Source organism: Bombus pascuorum, chromosome 1, assembly GCF_905332965.1.
Source record: "Bombus pascuorum chromosome 1, iyBomPasc1.1, whole genome shotgun sequence".
Classification (NCBI taxonomy): domain Eukaryota; kingdom Metazoa; phylum Arthropoda; class Insecta; order Hymenoptera; family Apidae; genus Bombus; species Bombus pascuorum.
The window spans coordinates 5,809,197-5,826,813 of NC_083488.1; the positions used below are offsets into that span (position 1 = coordinate 5,809,197).

General features: G+C 26.6%; 7 protein-coding genes across 14 annotated transcripts; 4 read left to right on the top strand and 3 right to left on the bottom strand.

The window, feature by feature from the left end:
* Positions 1–125: 125 nt before the first annotated feature.
* Positions 126–3,557, bottom strand: LOC132914199 (phosphatidylserine decarboxylase proenzyme, mitochondrial). Its single transcript, XM_060973084.1, has 6 exons — positions 2,637–3,557; positions 2,336–2,465; positions 1,996–2,266; positions 1,643–1,876; positions 1,275–1,563; positions 126–1,194 (listed from the first exon to the last, which is right to left on the bottom strand). The coding sequence occupies exons 2-6, from the start codon at positions 2,374–2,376 to the stop codon at positions 785–787; spliced, it is 1,245 nt and encodes a 414-aa protein (XP_060829067.1). The 5' UTR covers positions 2,377–2,465; positions 2,637–3,557; the 3' UTR covers positions 126–784.
* A 107-nt stretch (positions 3,558–3,664) lies between these two features.
* On the top strand, positions 3,665–8,109 carry LOC132914329 (ras-related C3 botulinum toxin substrate 1-like). Its single transcript, XM_060973369.1, has 3 exons — positions 3,665–4,255; positions 4,468–4,679; positions 4,781–8,109. Exons 1-3 carry the CDS (start codon positions 3,949–3,951, stop codon positions 5,078–5,080), a joined length of 819 nt encoding a protein of 272 aa, XP_060829352.1. The 5' UTR covers positions 3,665–3,948; the 3' UTR covers positions 5,081–8,109.
* Positions 8,110–8,575: 466 nt separating this feature from the next.
* LOC132914395 (uncharacterized) lies at positions 8,576–9,649 on the top strand. Its single transcript, XM_060973472.1, has 3 exons — positions 8,576–8,894; positions 9,076–9,254; positions 9,348–9,649. Exons 1-3 carry the CDS (start codon positions 8,744–8,746, stop codon positions 9,453–9,455), a joined length of 438 nt encoding a protein of 145 aa, XP_060829455.1. The 5' UTR covers positions 8,576–8,743; the 3' UTR covers positions 9,456–9,649.
* Positions 9,510–10,744, top strand: LOC132914354 (sepiapterin reductase). The gene is made up of 3 exons (XM_060973400.1): positions 9,510–9,744; positions 9,821–10,134; positions 10,208–10,744. The coding sequence occupies exons 1-3, from the start codon at positions 9,510–9,512 to the stop codon at positions 10,448–10,450; spliced, it is 792 nt and encodes a 263-aa protein (XP_060829383.1). The 3' UTR covers positions 10,451–10,744.
* LOC132914178 (probable peptidoglycan muropeptide transporter SLC46) lies at positions 10,563–13,121 on the bottom strand. 2 transcript variants are annotated; one of them, XM_060973052.1, is made up of 6 exons: positions 12,596–13,121; positions 12,082–12,342; positions 11,674–12,023; positions 11,331–11,610; positions 11,064–11,246; positions 10,563–10,985 (listed from the first exon to the last, which is right to left on the bottom strand). In XM_060973052.1, exons 1-6 carry the CDS (start codon positions 12,678–12,680, stop codon positions 10,759–10,761), a joined length of 1,386 nt encoding a protein of 461 aa, XP_060829035.1. In that variant the 5' UTR covers positions 12,681–13,121; the 3' UTR covers positions 10,563–10,758. The 2 variants fall into 2 exon arrangements, with proteins under 2 accessions (XP_060829035.1, XP_060829043.1); XM_060973060.1 differs by lacking the exon at positions 12,596–13,121 and adding an exon at positions 12,506–12,560.
* Positions 13,122–13,305: 184 nt separating this feature from the next.
* Positions 13,306–15,597, top strand: LOC132914263 (NADH-cytochrome b5 reductase-like). Of its 5 annotated transcripts, none has more exons than XM_060973262.1 (5): positions 13,306–13,401; positions 14,114–14,469; positions 14,558–14,789; positions 14,931–15,142; positions 15,230–15,597. In XM_060973262.1, exons 2-5 carry the CDS (start codon positions 14,214–14,216, stop codon positions 15,415–15,417), a joined length of 888 nt encoding a protein of 295 aa, XP_060829245.1. In that variant the 5' UTR covers positions 13,306–13,401; positions 14,114–14,213; the 3' UTR covers positions 15,418–15,597. The 5 variants fall into 5 exon arrangements, with proteins under 5 accessions (XP_060829245.1, XP_060829219.1, XP_060829228.1 ...); XM_060973236.1 differs by lacking the exon at positions 13,306–13,401 and adding an exon at positions 13,475–13,896; XM_060973245.1 differs by lacking the exon at positions 13,306–13,401 and adding an exon at positions 13,476–13,801.
* LOC132914210 (E3 ubiquitin-protein ligase FANCL) lies at positions 14,356–17,344 on the bottom strand. 3 transcript variants are annotated; one of them, XR_009659529.1, is made up of 7 exons: positions 16,814–17,344; positions 16,626–16,736; positions 16,276–16,523; positions 16,008–16,197; positions 15,667–15,897; positions 15,090–15,574; positions 14,356–14,715 (listed from the first exon to the last, which is right to left on the bottom strand). XR_009659529.1 is itself a non-coding variant. In XM_060973135.1 (7 exons), coding segments are annotated over exons 1-7 (1,194 nt in total). In that variant the 5' UTR covers positions 17,132–17,344; the 3' UTR covers positions 14,796–15,261. The 3 variants fall into 3 exon arrangements, 2 of the variants coding, with proteins under 2 accessions (XP_060829118.1, XP_060829104.1); XM_060973135.1 differs by lacking the exon at positions 14,356–14,715 and having other exon boundaries at positions 14,796–15,262; positions 15,480–15,574; XM_060973121.1 differs by lacking the exon at positions 14,356–14,715 and having other exon boundaries at positions 14,796–15,574.
* Between the last annotated feature and the right edge of the window lie 273 nt (positions 17,345–17,617).

Sequence of the window (17,617 nt, forward strand, 5' to 3'; positions counted from 1 at the left end):
AAAATCGTGGTGAATAATTTCTTTATAAATAATATAAGTAAATAAATAATTACTTTTATAAAAAAAATATAAAACATGTTCATTATGTGGATAAAAATATAGGTCATTAAATAATTATAATGTAATATTTTTCAAATATTTTTATTTCCCCAATGTTATGAGTTTGACATTATTTTTTAAAAAATATAAATGATATAAAGATATTAAGAAAACATATGCAATTGCTTCCATTTTTATAATACGATGTACAATTGCGACAATTTCTTATGTTTACGATATTAGTTTCACTTGAAAAATCATCCTTACAACAATTACAAAATTAAAAATAGTACATAAGGGACTGTATATTATGAAGTTGCAAATATGATCATTGAATGTAATGTTTTATAAAATAAATGATCATATAATAGATAATATTACATTAAATGTATTAATACATTAAAAATACAAGGAACTGTTATTAAAATGTTTATATATATACACAACACTGATAAAAATTAAATTTCTCTAAATATTAAATGGCAACTATGAATGAGTATTTGTTATGTTACAATTTGCTTATGAATTTATTAAAGGATCATAAAATTTAAATTTTTAACAAGCTGTGCAATATATAAAATACTCATTATATTTTCTTTCAGAATCATTTGCACTGAAGTCTATTTGAGATAACAATAATATCATAAAAAGTAATTTTTTTCCATATCAGTAAATTAATTTCTAGAACTTATGTATCTACTCTCCAAATATATTTCCAGTCAAGCGCTACGCGCATTATTAATTGTCATAATGAATGTTCATATTGTTTTTCTTCAATTTCAGGAGTACACACGCTCAAAGCTTGTCCCACTTTAATTGTTTGTCCCACTTCTACGCAAAATTTAAAATCTTTTGGAGCCTCGAATAATAACACAATAGTAGATCCCATTCTAAATTCACCAAATAATTCTCCTTTACTTAAACGTGTACAGCCTAAACTAGCATCTTTCCATCGTTTTGCTTCAGGCCACTTAAGAGCGTTTGTATGTAAATCTTTATCACAGTAAACTTTTATGGAACCTACATTTGTTGCTCCAACTGCACTATAAGCCATAAAACCACCAGCCCATTTACCAATATACACCACACGTTCGTTCAATGAAAATAAGTCTGGTAGATATTGGGCTATTTTAGGATTAACGCTTAAAAGCTTCCCTGAAATGAAGAAAAATATCTTCCCAATTTTAATTCACGTAAACTAAAGTTGGATTTTGGAATATAATAAAACAATAAACCTTGAAAGTGTTTACGAAATTCTATTTCCCAGTCAGTTGGACTATGAAATCTGTGATAATCTCCTGGAGCAAGATAAACTGTTAGTTGATAGAGCTGATTTGTTGGATTTTTTAAGAGAGATTTTATATAAATATCATCTTCTTCTTTAGTAAATTTAGACCATTCAGAATGAAATGTATTTATATCACCTAAAAAATGTCTAAGATTATAAGTAACACCCTTTACTTGTTGTACACAACATGAAGTTACTGGTCCAAAATATAAAACTTTTCCATCAGCAGGTGAAACCTATAATAAATTTACATATAACATTTTATTACTCTATTTAAATGACTTACTTAATTTGTCATAAAAAATATATACATACTATATTTGTAGTTTGAGCAATAGGTCTTGCATCATATTTGAGCGGTCTAACAAAAAAGTCAACAAGACTTGGGAAATCTGATAACTCTATATCAATTTCATCTAAATTGGCATCAAAAGTTTTTGCATAAAATCCATATAAGATGGGTCTTAAACTAACTGGCAGTTCCAAACTAGCAATCCAACCCCATATTCGACTTATTGCTCGAAACGGCAAGAAATAATAACATTTTATCTGTAAATATTTAATTTTAACTACAGAACTTTCTTGTTCGTACATAGTCCTTAATTTCCTCAAATTTTGTTCAATTGAAATGTAATACATCACGCTGCTATTGTAATAAAAATGTATACCACAAAAACATTGATCGGGTCGTACACATTACTGTCCTCAGTTGTATATGGATGTTTTTTCAAATGTCTCCATTGTAATGCTGTTAACAGTGTTACTCCCATTCCAAAAGGAACAATCCATTTTCGTTGCTTTATAAATAAGTACCAAGAATTATCTTTATATCGACTAGTACTTATATTTGAACTATATGTCTTTGACAATCTTTGATTTATTGAAATTTTGAAATTACTTTTCGTATATATATTCATACAACATTTACAAGAGTTTTTGCTAAAATATGTTAACAACATTAGATAAATAATTTTATTAAAACAATAATAAGACTTAAGGACTACAAACCTCACATCTTGAATTAAGTAATGAATCTTATAAAGATTCATCTTGAAAATAAATTTTATTACATAGAGGTATATAAACTTTCTTATATTCTCCTTATACTCTTAGGTTAGCTTGAATTATATACAAATTTCTACAAAAATATATATTTATAAATAACAAAATTCAGACATATATACTCGAAAATTTTTAACATATCTTTATTTTAATTAAATTTATACATTAATCCTGTTAAAATATACATTTGCAATATCAAAGAAATATTACAAGAAATATCTTATTTGACATTTTTATACATACGTACATTAAGTACTCATCTACAGAAACAGTTGTAACTTGAGAATGATTATTTTAAGAACTCGAGATAAAGAAAATAGATTAGAACAAAAGATCTTCTTAACTACAAACTTATACGAACAATACTGTTTGTATATAATACGCCACCTAGCAGTTCGATATTAAAATTATATTCTTTTACTCTTATTTTATTTAAATGCATGAAACCCACTGATATTATATCAGTGCTGAAACCTAATGAAACCACAGAAATCGTGTGTAGTGAAACTTTACTCAATTAAACTGTACAATATATGTAACACGTTCATAATATATATTTTGTAATACGATTATTAATTTATATAGTTAAAAAATGTTATGTTGGACTTGGACATAAACATATACATTTTACTTTATTTTATTCCGCTAATTTATACCTTAATATCATTACAAAATTTAAAATCGCTAATATCATAAAAACATTTCTCATATCCTATAATCAAAGATACGCAGTAATCTTTTTCATCTTCGTTGCACAATTTACATTAAAGCATTTACATATTATTACTTGTCAAGCTTTACGTTTTTTCTTACATATTGCTTCACCTTTCAGTTACCATTATATGCTACCAAAAATCGCTCCAAAATTATTTTTTTCAGATACCACGAGATACAATTTGAACTATATAATTTTAATCAGGATATGATCCGGTATAATTAATTAGTCGTATATAGACTGCAGATATTTACGCAAATTCATATTTGTATGAAGGCAATCGTCTAACTTAATGAATATTGTAACAAGTACGATATATTCTGAGTATTTTATATTGTATGTATTTTTATGTATTACATACACAATTGAGCTTTCAAATTTCCCATAAATGCATAAAGATCTACAATATTAATGTCCAGAGAAATAAAACTATGTAAAATGATGGTCGAAAACAGAGGGGAAAAAATGAAGGTAGAAGCAATTTCCTACAACCGTGAAGCGTACCTGTGCCACCGGTTGTAATCATCACAAGAAAAGCGTAATAACAGGTGGCTCCGCATCGCGGCAGGTGGATCAGTTCCTTTTCCTTTTTTTATCTTTCCTGGACGGTGTACGTTCTCCCATTGTTTTCAAGAGCGATACATACAATACTTGACAGGGTGTATCGAAGTGCTCCTTATCGGAAACTTGATTCGCGATCTTAAAAGCCACGAGTATAGTGTCGGCGTGAATAAGAGAGAAATGACGATTCGGAAAAAAAACTTGTGATAGATGCAACAATTGCATCGCTTTTGTATCGCTAGGTAGAGGTTATATATGCAAAACATTTTTCGGAAGTACATGCATGATAGCTCGTGGCTGCAGCAAAGTGAAAAGCGAAATAATGCCGCCGTCGTCGCATACGAATTGGACTAAACCCCTCCTAAAGAATGGACAGATGATGCAACTGCAAGCAAAGCGTACAACTTGCTCGACACAGAATCAGAATTCGAATGGTAGTAGCACGGAACACAGTGGTATTCCGCTTGACAGAAGAATCAAAGTTGTTTTAGTAGGCGATGGTGCCGTTGGGAAAACCAGTCTGGTTGTCTCTTATTCAACAAACGGTTTCCCAGGAGAATATGTACCTACTGCTTTCGATAATTATAATGGTTAGTTAAAAATCTAATGACACTGGTAAGTTCTATTTCGGATAGTGACAAGTTTGATTTAAAGTAATAAAAAGACGGTGAGTGTGTTCTTTAACATGTTATTCATAAAAATCCGGGTAATTATTTGAATTTGTTTTGTTATAATTATAAATATGTAAAATATATGTTTTATATACATATATTAAACATGCAAATGTCTTAATTTGTTACAGTGGTTGTTAATGTTGATGGTCAACCAGTAAATGTTCAGCTATGTGATACAGCAGGTCAAGATGACTTTGATCCTCTAAGGTCATTATGTTATCCAGAAACAGATGTGTTCCTAGTCTGCTTCAGTGTTGTATGCCCTTCTTCTTATCATAGTGTAACTTCTCGATGGGTAAATGAAGTACGAAAATATTGCCCTAATGCACCAATCATTTTGGTAATGAAATTTGTAATAGAAGTATTTATTTTTTATATTAAATGTTTACAAGTTTGGTGTGCATATAGAGATGTTTTAAATGGAAACAATAATAATTTTAGGTAGGCACAAAGAGTGATTTAAGATCAGATGTACATCTTATGTTACAATTAGCAAGATATGGTCAAACACCAATTACAAGTACACAGGGTCATCAATTAGCTCAAAAAGTTGGAGCTGTAAGTTACGTGGAAACATCTGCATTAACTCAACATGATCTTAAAGAAGCATTTGACCAAGCAATAGTTAGTGCTCTTAACACAAGAAGAGGTGGTACTAGTTTATTATATAGACGTAGGAAACCTTTACCTTTATGGCGCAGATGGTTATGTTGTTGCAAAAGATCTTCTAGTGGTGCATAAATATTGATTAATTAGACTCTCTAGAGTATTCTCTGTGATCAAGTGCGACTACTTTGTTATCGGAATTTTTTAATTTCTATAAATACCTCAGCAATATAATTCTACGATTTTACTTAAAAAATATGCAAACTTTTCATGTGTTATTGCCAAACTCTGAGATTAATATTAGATTATTTTTCTAAAATTTCAACAGACTGTACTTGAGTAATAGTTTTTTGAATTGATTAACCCTTTGCCTTACGATTTAAGTTCCAACAGCGCGTGCCGTAACTATCGGCAGGATCGGTCAGACGTCGAGCTATTTCATGGTCTAACTGAGCGTTCGAAGTTATACAAGGTATAACTAATTGTATGTTGCAAGATGTTTGATAAATAATTACTACCAATTGATTACTACCATTGAAAAAGATTCTTAAAGGTATCTTTCTAATATTTTTCAAGAAAATATATCTGTACGTTCGAATGCGGTCAAGAAAAAAACATGTTCGATGAATCTAACTCGTATTTCTTATGTTTGGCCCGAAGAACGTACCACGAGTTTAACTCGTGTTTCTTATGTTTGGCTCGAAAAACGTACCATGAGACCAGCTCGACGTTGTAGGTTAAGGGGTTAATAATTCTATATATACATTCTGCTTTTTTCATTAGTTAAATCTTGTGTATTTTCTAAAATATATAAAACACAGTTTTCTATTTTTTTGTACAGATATAAAATTTATATTCTGATAGCTAAGCCGTACGCCATTCATAAAATTCCTGAAGCCAGATATGGCATAATTTATTATAACATTAATCATATTTTTGTTACTAGCATGTAATTGGCTACTTGCCTATTGTGATTTTTCCTTTATTGATAGGATCATTAATTTTAGAATTTAAAAAAAAATCATTGCCGCGTTATATTATTATTATTATATAGTATGCACTATATTTAATATTTTAAACAGCTTTTTATGCTGCAAGGATTCTATAAAATAGGAAGCCTGATACAATTTTTCCAAATATCAACTTTTTACATTCTTACATTACAATCAAACAATGTTATTTATTAGAAAACAATATGCTAATGAATATTATATATTATTCGAAAATTTTTACTTGAAGTGATAGAATGTAAAGAGTTACAAATTTCATTTACATCATTAATACATCATGATACGTACGTCACATTGAAACTGTAATATTACATTGTTATGATGCATATAAATCAAATTAATTATTTAAAAACACATTTTTATTATGATATATATACTTTGTAAGCAATTTATCTATTTACAAGCAAGTTCTTTCTATATATGTGAAGCATAATACTGAACTAATATTCAAAACCTTTCTATGAAATATTAAAAAATAATATTGAACATGTTAGTGAGCGCTGTGATTATAAAATTTAAATTTTGTCAAATTCTATAATTTTTATACATAAAATATAAGAAGGTACAAGACTGTTGAAAAGTCTTAATTCAGTTCTAAATTATATCATAAATTAGTTGAATTAAATTTGAACTGAATTTATGTTCAATAAATACAAATATTATCTAGATTTTTCAGTTCTAACCACTGCTTTTGAGAAACAGTAAAATTAGAATAATAAAAGAATTAAAAAGAGAGAAAGAATAAAGACTAACCTAAAGGTAAAAGCATAATGTTTATATTTACAGTATCGTCGTTTATAATTTGTATAAATATTTCATAAATTTCCTAGTTGAGAGTTTTAACATATTTAAGTTTTGTATCTTCTACTAATTGTAGGGAGGAAAAGTATTAAAACATGATTTTATAGATATCTTTAAATAATATGTGAGAAAATATTTAAATTAATTATTGTTAGAAAAATACTTTCATAACGTTATTTCTTTAAGATTAATATAACATTCTTACAATCAAATACTGTAATGACATAATGACATCTTTTACATTTCTGCCTATTGTGATTTCTATTCTTTCTTCAGTTTTAATATTTTTAACGTTCAAAATTGAACACACTATAATTTTTGCTCAAATTGATATATTTTAAAATAATTTATCTTAGGCAAGTATAAAGGTGATACTTCCAGATTTTTATTTTAAACGACAATTAATTTATATATTTTGCAAATGGGTAAATTTGAAATACCTGTAAGTATATAATTTGACAAACTCTGTACACAATATTTTTAAAGCATATGGAACATGGAACTAATTGTCTTAATTAAGTTTCAAGCTTTACTTATGCTACTTCTTATAGAATCAATGTTCCTGGATCTTTGATATTAACATTATAAATTGAATATATGCTTTAAATGAGAAGGAAATAATGTATACATACAATTAATGTCTGTATGTAAATATAATATGCATATTATCTTTTTATGTAATTTCTTGCTACTAAGAAGTGTGTACAATATCCATTTTAATACGTTACTAGAAAAATAAGATATAATAGGTATCAGTTCTTAAAATGTACCGAAAAGTATTTGCAATTATAATTTTTTAAATTAATATTTTTACATTTTTTCTTTTGATTTTACATCTATAAAACTCTTTTAGTTGCAGTGTTATATTTGTAAATCAATATTTTTTGATGCTTTTAAAATGTTTTAAAAATATTTATTAGACAGCCTAGTAAACACATTTTTGTATCATAATGTTTATTATAAATGAAAAAAGAAAAGTACTTAAGCCTATTCATAAATGTTATATGGATTAATGTATATAAAATCATATCATTCTGTCACGACTTCCACAAGAACATGGTATTTATTATGGAATAATATATATGTTATACACATACATATAAACAAACTATTTTAGACTGAAATATCTCAATGTTGTAATAAATAGTATTACTAATTGCTTATATTATATAATAAAGTAAATAATATTTTTGTAAACATTTTTCTATGTCAATCTATGCTTTTTGATCATATCAAATTTGTGTTGAGTGTTCTTTATTATATATTTGTACACCAATAATAAATTACTCACATAAAAAATTGTAATTCATTTATTATAAAATATTTAATAACAGTGATATGTAAAAGAACAAAGGTTGTGATACTATTCCTATGATTATTTCAGAATGTATCCGAACTATGAATAAGAGTATTTCAAAACCTCTAAGTAATTTTATATTTTTATAATGCTTATAGTTTTTTCATATTTAGAAATTTTTAATTTGAAAATATTTCAACTTTTAATTTTCGGTCGAAATTTAAAAATCATAATTTTATCAATAACTCGTAATTACGTAATTTTCAAACTAAAACTTTATCTTTGCTATTTTAAAATTTTATCTTCGTTAAGTAATATAATTCGTAAATTTAATTACGAAAATGAAAATCTATTTCAAATATTCATATTAATAAATAGAACTCTAAAATATTAATATGTCAATCAAAAATTTTTCCAGATCTATTTGCGAAGAAAATAATATTTTAAAAATTAATAGAGTTATATTTGTAAAAACATTCTGATAATAATATATAGATACTTTATTGATTACTGGATGTCAGTGAAAATAAATATATGTAACTTATTTACACGATTAAGTAACCTAGAATACCCTTGATACCATCGTAAATCAGGAAAAGTAGATATTTGTTAATTCTATACAAAACAAAATAAGTAAATTCTATCGAATTCTGTTCAATTATTTATGAAAATCTGTTGGTTAAGGAAAAGATGAAGACAGATATTAATGATCCATGGAGTGGAACAGATGTTCCAGCATCCAGTAATGATAAATGTAAAAATTGTTTCGAAGATTCTTTTGTAGAAAATCAAACGCAACATATCAAATTAGCCGATTCAGAGGAATATTTGGAAAAACTTTGTAAGTTATAAAAATCTATTACTTTCTATTTTTTTTATTTTTATAATTATACGTGTTATGTAACATATTGTAATTTCTAATCCCATATTAAAATCTTTTATTTTAAAGATATATTAATTTCTTATCCTTATCTTATTTTATTTCTAATTAATCGCTTTGGAACTATAAAATTATGTTATAGATTCCAGACTTAAAAGTCTTCAAAAAGGTACATCAAAGAAAGATCTTGTAACATCTTTATTTGAAGCAAAGGAAGATTCCATTGCACGTTTAATAACTTCTGGGTGTAAACTTGAAACTGAAGAAGAAATTGAATTTGCATCAAATCCTTTAATAAGACATATAGCACCTCATTTACAGGTAATTATAAAAAATATAATTTATATTTATTGTTAAACATGTATTTACTATTAATTATATTGTTATATTTGATATTTGTAATATTTATTTTAGGCACTAACTGCTAGCGAATTAGTTCATCTCTTAAAAGCAGATGTTCTACAAGTTGTCAGTGAATCTGCACAACAAGAAGAAATTGCTACAGAGACATTAAAAAAATAAATAAGCTGCAAATTACCAGACAAAAGAATAAAACAGAACTAAGGCTTTAAAAAAATGTCGATCAAAGTGTTATCAGGAAAAGTATTTTTAGTAGTCACTGGTGCAAGCCGTGGAATTGGAAAACAACTTGCAATATCTGTTGGTTCGATCCTAGAGAAAGGTTCACATGTACTTTTATTAGCAACAAATCTGAATGCTTTGAAAGAAACAGCAAAAAATATTCCTGCAAGTATATCTGTTGACACTGTTAGTGTAGATTTAGCTTTAGGAACAAAAGAAAAATTACATGGTAAATACATACATTTTATACATATATTTCATACATAGAATAAATTGTACATATATTATAAATATATATTTTTTAGATATTGTAATGCAATCTTTAAAAAATCAGGTTTTAAATCAATTTGATCGAGTAGTTGTGATACACAATGTTGGTACAATGGGACATGTGAATCAATATACAAATGATCTGACTGACATTAATGTCTGGCATAATTATTATGACTTAAATGTTTTTGTTCCTGCTATATTAAATGGAGTAATTATGCAAATATTCAATAAAAATACAAATACGGAAAAACTGGTTATAAACATTACATCATTGTTTGGTATACAACCAGGGAAATGCTTAGCTTATTATTGTTCAGGAAAAGCAGCAAGGGAAATGATCTTTAAAGTAATATTTTATGTTAGTATAAATGATTTATGTCATTTTTATTCTATATTTTTTAAATTTATGTATTGTGCAGGTGTTTGCATTAGAAAATCCAGAAATCAACGTCTTAAATTATTCACCAGGACCAGTTGAAACTGATATGTACTATGAAATTTGCAATGAAGTTGCTGACAAGCAAACTAAAACACAGTTCAATGATATGTTAACAAAAAAAACTGTTTTGACTTGTGAACAAACAGTTAATCGTCTTTTAACAGTTCTTAAAGAACAAAAGTATAAATCCGGTGATCACGTTGATTATTATGACGAGTTATAAATTGTTGTATAAATTTATTGATTATCTATTGATACAATTTATTTGTATCCACTTATCATTTCTAAATTTCACAAAGCGAACAAATGAATATTTTAATAAACTGTTTATAGGGTTACTTCAAATGATTTGCACTTTATTTGATATTGTTGTTATACTATAAAAACATACAAACAATATGCTATATATATATACAAACTAATATAATAAAATATTTGTACTGGAAGATACTAAGTTCTTCCATTATAACTGTATGGTTACTGTAACAATTCTTTACAATAAACATCTTTTATCGAAGTTTATGATAATAATTAATTATTTTGTCTCAATGATGCATATCTTATAGAGTCAGCTCTTGCATTTTGAATTTTTATGTTTAATAAAATAAGTATCACAATAGCATAAATTCCTACAGAAACTAACCAAACTGGCAGTGGATATATGGGTGGCATAAAATGTAAATAAATCAAATTGTACAAAGGAGCTGCCACCAATGGAGTTAATGTTTCAATAGATACTGTCATGGAAAATATTTTACCTACAGAATTTTGTAAATATTATTCTCATAATCTCATACTGAAAACTTATACCTTCTTTCTTATTTAACAATATTTACCAGTATCCTCTGATGGCACTGACTTGGATATTATAGTACGAATCATAGGACTAGTGATGCCGCCGAACATTCCTACAACTGCAGACAGGTACATATGCCAAGGTTTTAATGTAAAACTGTGTACTAGACAACCACTCAAAGAAGACAATAATGACAATATAGCTGTCACTTCTTCAGAAAGTCCTATGAACATATTTCTCTACTCAAACATTTTACTTACCAAAATTTCTAAAAATATTTGATGTACATACAAATATTAATTTATACCTCCATATGTTACAAAAAGTTTTACTCCAAATATTATACCAAGAATTGAAAATATAATATTTGTAGCTAAATAAATAGAATATTTATTTACATCCCAACCAAGCCTGGCAGTTGCAAATAAAAATCCAATGGTCATGTCTCCTTGTAAAGCAATAACCATTAAAATAATGCAAGCTATACAACACCAAACTATATATCGATCAAAACCATTACGTTTTTTTGTACATGTACTTATAAGTTTCCTGACTAAATGTATATCGAACAAACTTTTTACAGTTATCTACAAACATTAAAAAGATATTAATAACAACAGCATATATACAAGACATTACAAAATACATACTGAATTTGTGTTGTATATAGTCTCAGGAACTAAAAAAAAAATATGCAATCCTGCTACAATACAACATATAGTAGCAATAGCAAATACAACTGTATATCCATATGCTCGAAAGATAACAGGACCTGTTAATATACCAATCAAAATACCAACAGATATCAAAGCTTCCATCCAAGCTAATTGCCAGCCTCTTTCTTGTTCATTTGATATATCAGTGAGATAACATATAGTACCTAATAAAATTATGCCAAATCCTCCACAACATGCATATGGAATATATGCAATTAATAAAAACCATGGATTGACATCCCAAACACTCATCAAGGAAAGAAATAGGTACATTAATGATGTGCCTATGACATAAATCACACATTGAATACATGTCTATTTTTTAAAGCACATAATACTAACCGATATAGCCAGGCAACATGATAGACTTTCTTCCATAAATGTCACTCCATGGTCCCAAAAACAAAGATAAAAAAGCAGGTATGACACTTTCAATAATTGATTTTGTCATTAAAATTAAGCTGGCTTTGGGTTGCACTTGAGCATCTATTTTCAAAGCCTCCGCAGAACTACTATTTTCATGTAATAGTAAACATTCTGTTTTATTTATATTTAATGTTATACTACAAGTACGATACACTACTAAATCTGTTAAAATATTACCTACAATTCAAATCAAAGTTATGTCAATTACAATTCAATTTATAGCTTACTCATTTAAATATATTAATAAGCTAATAAATTACAATTAAATTTCATACAAATATTTATTGTATACATGAAATAAAAATGTATGCAAGAGAATAATGATTTGATATCTTCTTACACATGTTAAATATCTTGTACATGATATTTATACATGACATGATATAATCTAATTAACATTCATATGATATATAAAATATATCAAAATTACTTGATATTGCTTGAGCAGTTATTAGTATCATCATAGATGGTTGTACAAGCATATAACGCTTCCATCCTGTGATCGCGTTTTCCATCTTATAGTTTAAAAATTGTGTTATAAATAATAATACCACAACAATATAAATTGATATATAAAAATGCTGGTTATGCTATACAGCAGTATAATATTAGATTATTAAAATATTTGATTTAATTTAAAAAATGCAATTCTTTGAATCACACAAACATAATTAACAATGTTCGAAACTATATCTTTTTCAGTATTGTTCCTTATCTCTTTGTACGAATCATTTTCGTATGCTTCGTCATCTTTCATAATTGACAGATCATTTTACTTTATTGATTACCACATGATATTTCGATATGTCAGAAATTGTATTTTTTGTTTCAATAAACTGTATTTTTTGAGTATCCTACCGTAATCTTTACATAATAAAAAAAAATGTGACACTTTTATATATACTAATTATGTATGTATATGCCACTTATATAAAACTGTATGTGTATCATTTCTGACATCTGAACAGCTGATCGCAGATAGCTTATACAATATGTAGGCAACATTTTATATATTTATTTAATGCAAAGGACAAACATAACATATTTCAAAAAAATTGTTCACGTTAACACATACAATGCGTAAAGAAAGTATATCAATACTTTTATTCATGAATACGAAGCAAAGATTTTTGAAGAATAAATATTGATATCTGATAAATGTAGTCACGTGGTAAAAATACATATGTATTAATTGATACTAATATGATAATCATCGTATCAATAAAGATTTTGCAAGTATGAAAGAACAAATGAGTTAATAAAGAATATTATTTATTACATTTCTAACAGCACAAGATTATTTTATTAAAATCTAATAATGTGAGATAAAAAAAATTGTTTCGTATTTTGCACAATTTTAATTTCGTAACCAGTTTATTAAATATACAGAGTGTCTCAGACTTAAACGACCAAACTACAGAGCTTAATTTAGGGAAAAAAGACGAAAAATATGTTATATAAATTTGTTAATAAACACTTTGTTGCAGAGTTATAAGAAAATATTGTACGTATAAAATAGGTAACGACGCAGTCATTGAAATCAAGCAAAATTCTCTTTGTAAAACTTCGTAGTGTAATTCATTTCATTGTTTATTGATATAAAGTCTATATCCAAGTACAAGGACAACATTTTGAAGTGAGGAATTAAAAATACTAATCATTTTTATTATATCATGTACTATGTTTATAACTATTAACAACACGAAATTGTTACCACATGGTAATAAACATGTAATTATGCTGACACAATAATACAGTCAACTTTTGTATGCTGCGACAGAAAATGTGTCGTTACATATTTCACGTGTACAATATTTTTTTATAATTTTGCAACAGAGCGTTTATTAACAATATTACCTATTTCGTATATACTATATTTCTTTGTAGTTTTGCAACGAAGCATTTAGTAACACATTTTTATAAACTTTTTTCATCTTTTTGCTTGTAGATTAAGTTCACACAGTTTGACCACTGATGTTTGGAATACCCTGTATACATATAAGACAACAAATATAAAATTGAAATTGGTTTTATCAGTCTTATATAGTATGTTTACTGATAACAATAATAAAGATAGTAGACCAGTAACACCATCACAGGAAGATTGTTGCCACAGTGCTTGTGATCCTTGTATTTTTGATATACATAAAAAATTACTCGAAGAATATGAAAGAAAGAAGAAGCAGAATATAAAAATCAACAACAGATCAAATGTATTACATTTATATGCGTACAGAAATTTTGTGGTTTCTGGTATACAGGAAATATCTGAATGTTATATTTTACTTGTTTTAAAATATAATGGTATATAATTTTTTATTTTTAAATATATTATTTATAAAAATTATATGCAATTGTTTATAGTATTAATAATTATTTACTTCTTTTATAGAAAATAATTATAAAGATCACAGTATATTAATTGATCCAGGACAATATGTTATATTACATTTACATGATGCTGCCAAACCATACACACCAATTTCTTTCACAGATGACTCTATTGAATTCCTAATTAGAATTTATCCAAATGGAAAATTTAGTCAATATCTAGAAAGCATAAAAGTAGGTAATACAGTTCGTATTAGAGGACCATATGGAAATTTTAAATATGAAAGCAATAGGTATGCGAATTATGAAATTATATATTTTGTTCAATTATCTTTTTGCTTAATATAAATTTATAACATATAATTTTTGGTATTACTAATACAAAATGGATGGTAGAAAAAATATTATTTTAAATATATTAAATGCTTTTCCAGTTTTCAAACAATTATTATGTTTAGTATGGGATCTGGAATAACTGCAGTTTATCCTATAGCAAAATCAATTGTTGACAATGAATCAGAGGAGACAAAGGTTCATCTCATTGGAGGATTTAAAAACATACTGCAGATTCCCCTAAAGAAAGAACTACAAACCTTATCAGATTATTGGAATTTCAAGTGTACATTGCAGATATCACAATTGCAAAGTAAGTAATTTTTTAAATAAGTTTTTTCTACTATAAAAACCATATTTTTATATAATTATAAATATTTTCTTGTATTTTATATTTTAGATGTTTGCAATCTCCATGGTATAGATGTAAAATCTGGAAGATTAAATGAGAAAGCAATCTTTGAAATACTTCAAGATAAAATAGCTAGTACTACATTAATCTTAATATGTGGCTCTAGTCATTTTAATAGATCTGTTGTACAGTGGGTAAAATGCATGAATTATATACATATACACGTGTTTGAATGAAAATACATGAGTCATAGAAAAAATCATTATGTTATGTAGTTTTTGTAATTTAATTGTATTACCAGTTAATGTGACATGATATGCTCTCTTTGCAGTTGGGGCATGAACCATGAATATGATCAAATATAACATGATTTCCAGCAATCGCTTGTAACCACTGAAAATAAAATAAATTAAAAATATTATATGAGATCTGAGCAATTAAATAAAAGTTATCTTTATAATCCTTTTTCATGTATACAAACATACCTGCAATAAACAAGATGTATGGAAATGTTTCCTACATTTTTCATTATTACAAATCTTATCAGGCAGAGTCACATTGTCTAATTTTAGGGAAAAACAAATACAACATTCTTCATCAGCAACAACAACATTGTAATCTTCAACAGCTTCTTTCTTCATTTCCTTTTTAGGAAATATGTCTATATCCAATAACATCATTAAATTATTTATAATATCACAGCTGGGATTCCATTTCTGAAAAAGTATTATGGTACTTATATTACATACTTCAACATATTTTAATGCTATTATTTTACAATATTATTATAATGTAAAACTAGCAATATACTTCAAATATTACACACATATAAATTCTTAGAAACTAGTTCTGTCATTGATTCAACTTCAGTATCACTACCCATAAATTTAATTTCTGGCAAATCCATATGATTCAAAGGATCTATTTTAATGAACATTGATAAAGATGGTGTTAAATAAATTCGTCGATAAAGATGGCTTGATTTTGGAGGCAATGGATCTATTACCCAGCAATTCCTAATCATTTGAAAATAACACATATGTTAAACTAAAAATTGAGGAGAAGATTGAAAATAAATATGTCTATGTTCTTACTGATCAATTTGCTTCAAATTTGACCATGATTTCTCAAGCATTTCTACTTGTAATCTAAGTTTATTTTTGGCTATATTTAATGTTGACAGATTCTTTTCGAAAGGCCCAAGAGAAGGTATTTCAGGTAAATCTGAATAAACAACTGTCCATGGACACGTTCTATGGCTTGTTCTCTGCAATCTTACAGCCACATTGTTCAAAGATAATTCAATTACATTTATCGTATTATTAGCTGATACTTTAATTCCCTATAATAATGTGATTTCAACATTTACAACATTTAAGTATTGTCTGAGATTTGGTCACATAAGAATTTTTTTTAACAATAATTGTATAAATTTTTCACGTACAGAGGGTATCTGAAGTAAATTTCTTAATTCTGCTAATATTTCGACTACTTGATCATCTACTGCATCATATTCATAATTTTCAATAACATGACTAGAATTGATGAAACTACTCTGTTTGGAAAATATTGTTACATAAATGATATATAAATAAGATATAAATAGTTGTTACAAAGAATTATTACACTCACGATTAGCAATTGTAATTGTTTTAGAAATGTTGATACTTTAGTGACATTATGCATTAAATCTTTCACTTTATCACTAAATCCTTCATTTCGTATGAATGCAATTTCTTTACCAAAATTAATTTCTGCATTAGATAGTAATGGATAATTATGCACAATTAATTTTAGCCTAATTCGCATATTTCGTCCTGAGATGCATGGAACTTCTAAAAATCCTTTCCATGTCATTGGTCTTTTAGAAATTAATATCATTTCTGGATGCCATTGAATCATAGATTTATAATCGTTATTAATCATTATGGTAAATTTATTACTTTTCATTCTTCTTGTCTATATAAATTATAAGATATAACATTGTATATAACATTTACCGCCTTCACAAAAATATATTATATCACAAACAAAATGCAAATAGATCTGATATCCAATGCACTTTTATATTATGTGATATAACAATCTTATACTCCGCCCAAGATGAGTCAACAAACATAAATAAAGTCACAAGAACAAAGTATAGTATAACCAATAGTTGCAGCCGTAGCAATGAAATTATGTTTATGTTACTATCTTATCTCATTACACAGAACTATAGATCAATCATAAAATTAGTTTTATTTTGATTTATTGCATGAATTTATTAGTTTAATACATATTAGTTTAATATATCAAAATTAAGTTGAATTTATCTTTATAAACAGTTTGTAATATAATTGTAATTTCAAGAATTGTTTCGTATAATTTATATTATATTTTATATTACATTATTGAACTTTCAAATATAAGTTTTTAGACATTGTAATATTGTAA

Coding starts and splice junctions, on each gene's coding strand:
- LOC132914178 (XM_060973052.1), bottom strand. CDS start 12,680: ATGGAAAACGCGATCACAGGATGGAAGCGTTATATGCTTGTACAACCA. Junction 12,343..12,595: donor AACTGCTCAAGCAATATCAA/GTAATTTTGATA, acceptor TTTGAATTGTAG/GTAATATTTTAACAGATTTA. Junction 11,611..11,673: donor CTATATACAACACAAATTCA/GTATGTATTTTG, acceptor TAATGTTTGTAG/ATAACTGTAAAAAGTTTGTT.
- LOC132914395 (XM_060973472.1), top strand. CDS start 8,744: ATGAAGACAGATATTAATGATCCATGGAGTGGAACAGATGTTCCAGCA. Junction 8,895..9,075: donor GGAATATTTGGAAAAACTTT/GTAAGTTATAAA, acceptor ATTATGTTATAG/ATTCCAGACTTAAAAGTCTT. Junction 9,255..9,347: donor ATATAGCACCTCATTTACAG/GTAATTATAAAA, acceptor TATTTATTTTAG/GCACTAACTGCTAGCGAATT.
- LOC132914329 (XM_060973369.1), top strand. CDS start 3,949: ATGATAGCTCGTGGCTGCAGCAAAGTGAAAAGCGAAATAATGCCGCCG. Junction 4,256..4,467: donor TGCTTTCGATAATTATAATG/GTTAGTTAAAAA, acceptor AATTTGTTACAG/TGGTTGTTAATGTTGATGGT. Junction 4,680..4,780: donor CTAATGCACCAATCATTTTG/GTAATGAAATTT, acceptor TAATAATTTTAG/GTAGGCACAAAGAGTGATTT.
- LOC132914210 (XM_060973121.1), bottom strand. CDS start 17,131: ATGAAAAGTAATAAATTTACCATAATGATTAATAACGATTATAAATCT. Junction 16,198..16,275: donor AATTTGAAGCAAATTGATCA/GTAAGAACATAG, acceptor TCAAATGATTAG/GAATTGCTGGGTAATAGATC. Junction 15,898..16,007: donor TAGTTTCTAAGAATTTATAT/GTGTGTAATATT, acceptor ATACTTTTTCAG/AAATGGAATCCCAGCTGTGA.
- LOC132914263 (XM_060973236.1), top strand. Junction 14,470..14,557: donor ACTTGTTTTAAAATATAATG/GTATATAATTTT, acceptor CTTCTTTTATAG/AAAATAATTATAAAGATCAC. Junction 15,143..15,229: donor GCAGATATCACAATTGCAAA/GTAAGTAATTTT, acceptor TTTATATTTTAG/ATGTTTGCAATCTCCATGGT.
- LOC132914354 (XM_060973400.1), top strand. CDS start 9,510: ATGTCGATCAAAGTGTTATCAGGAAAAGTATTTTTAGTAGTCACTGGT. Junction 9,745..9,820: donor AACAAAAGAAAAATTACATG/GTAAATACATAC, acceptor TATATTTTTTAG/ATATTGTAATGCAATCTTTA. Junction 10,135..10,207: donor CAAGGGAAATGATCTTTAAA/GTAATATTTTAT, acceptor TGTATTGTGCAG/GTGTTTGCATTAGAAAATCC.
- LOC132914199 (XM_060973084.1), bottom strand. CDS start 2,376: ATGAATCTTTATAAGATTCATTACTTAATTCAAGATGTGAG. Junction 2,267..2,335: donor TACTTAATTCAAGATGTGAG/GTTTGTAGTCCT, acceptor AACATATTTTAG/CAAAAACTCTTGTAAATGTT. Junction 1,877..1,995: donor ACCCGATCAATGTTTTTGTG/GTATACATTTTT, acceptor AAATATTTACAG/ATAAAATGTTATTATTTCTT.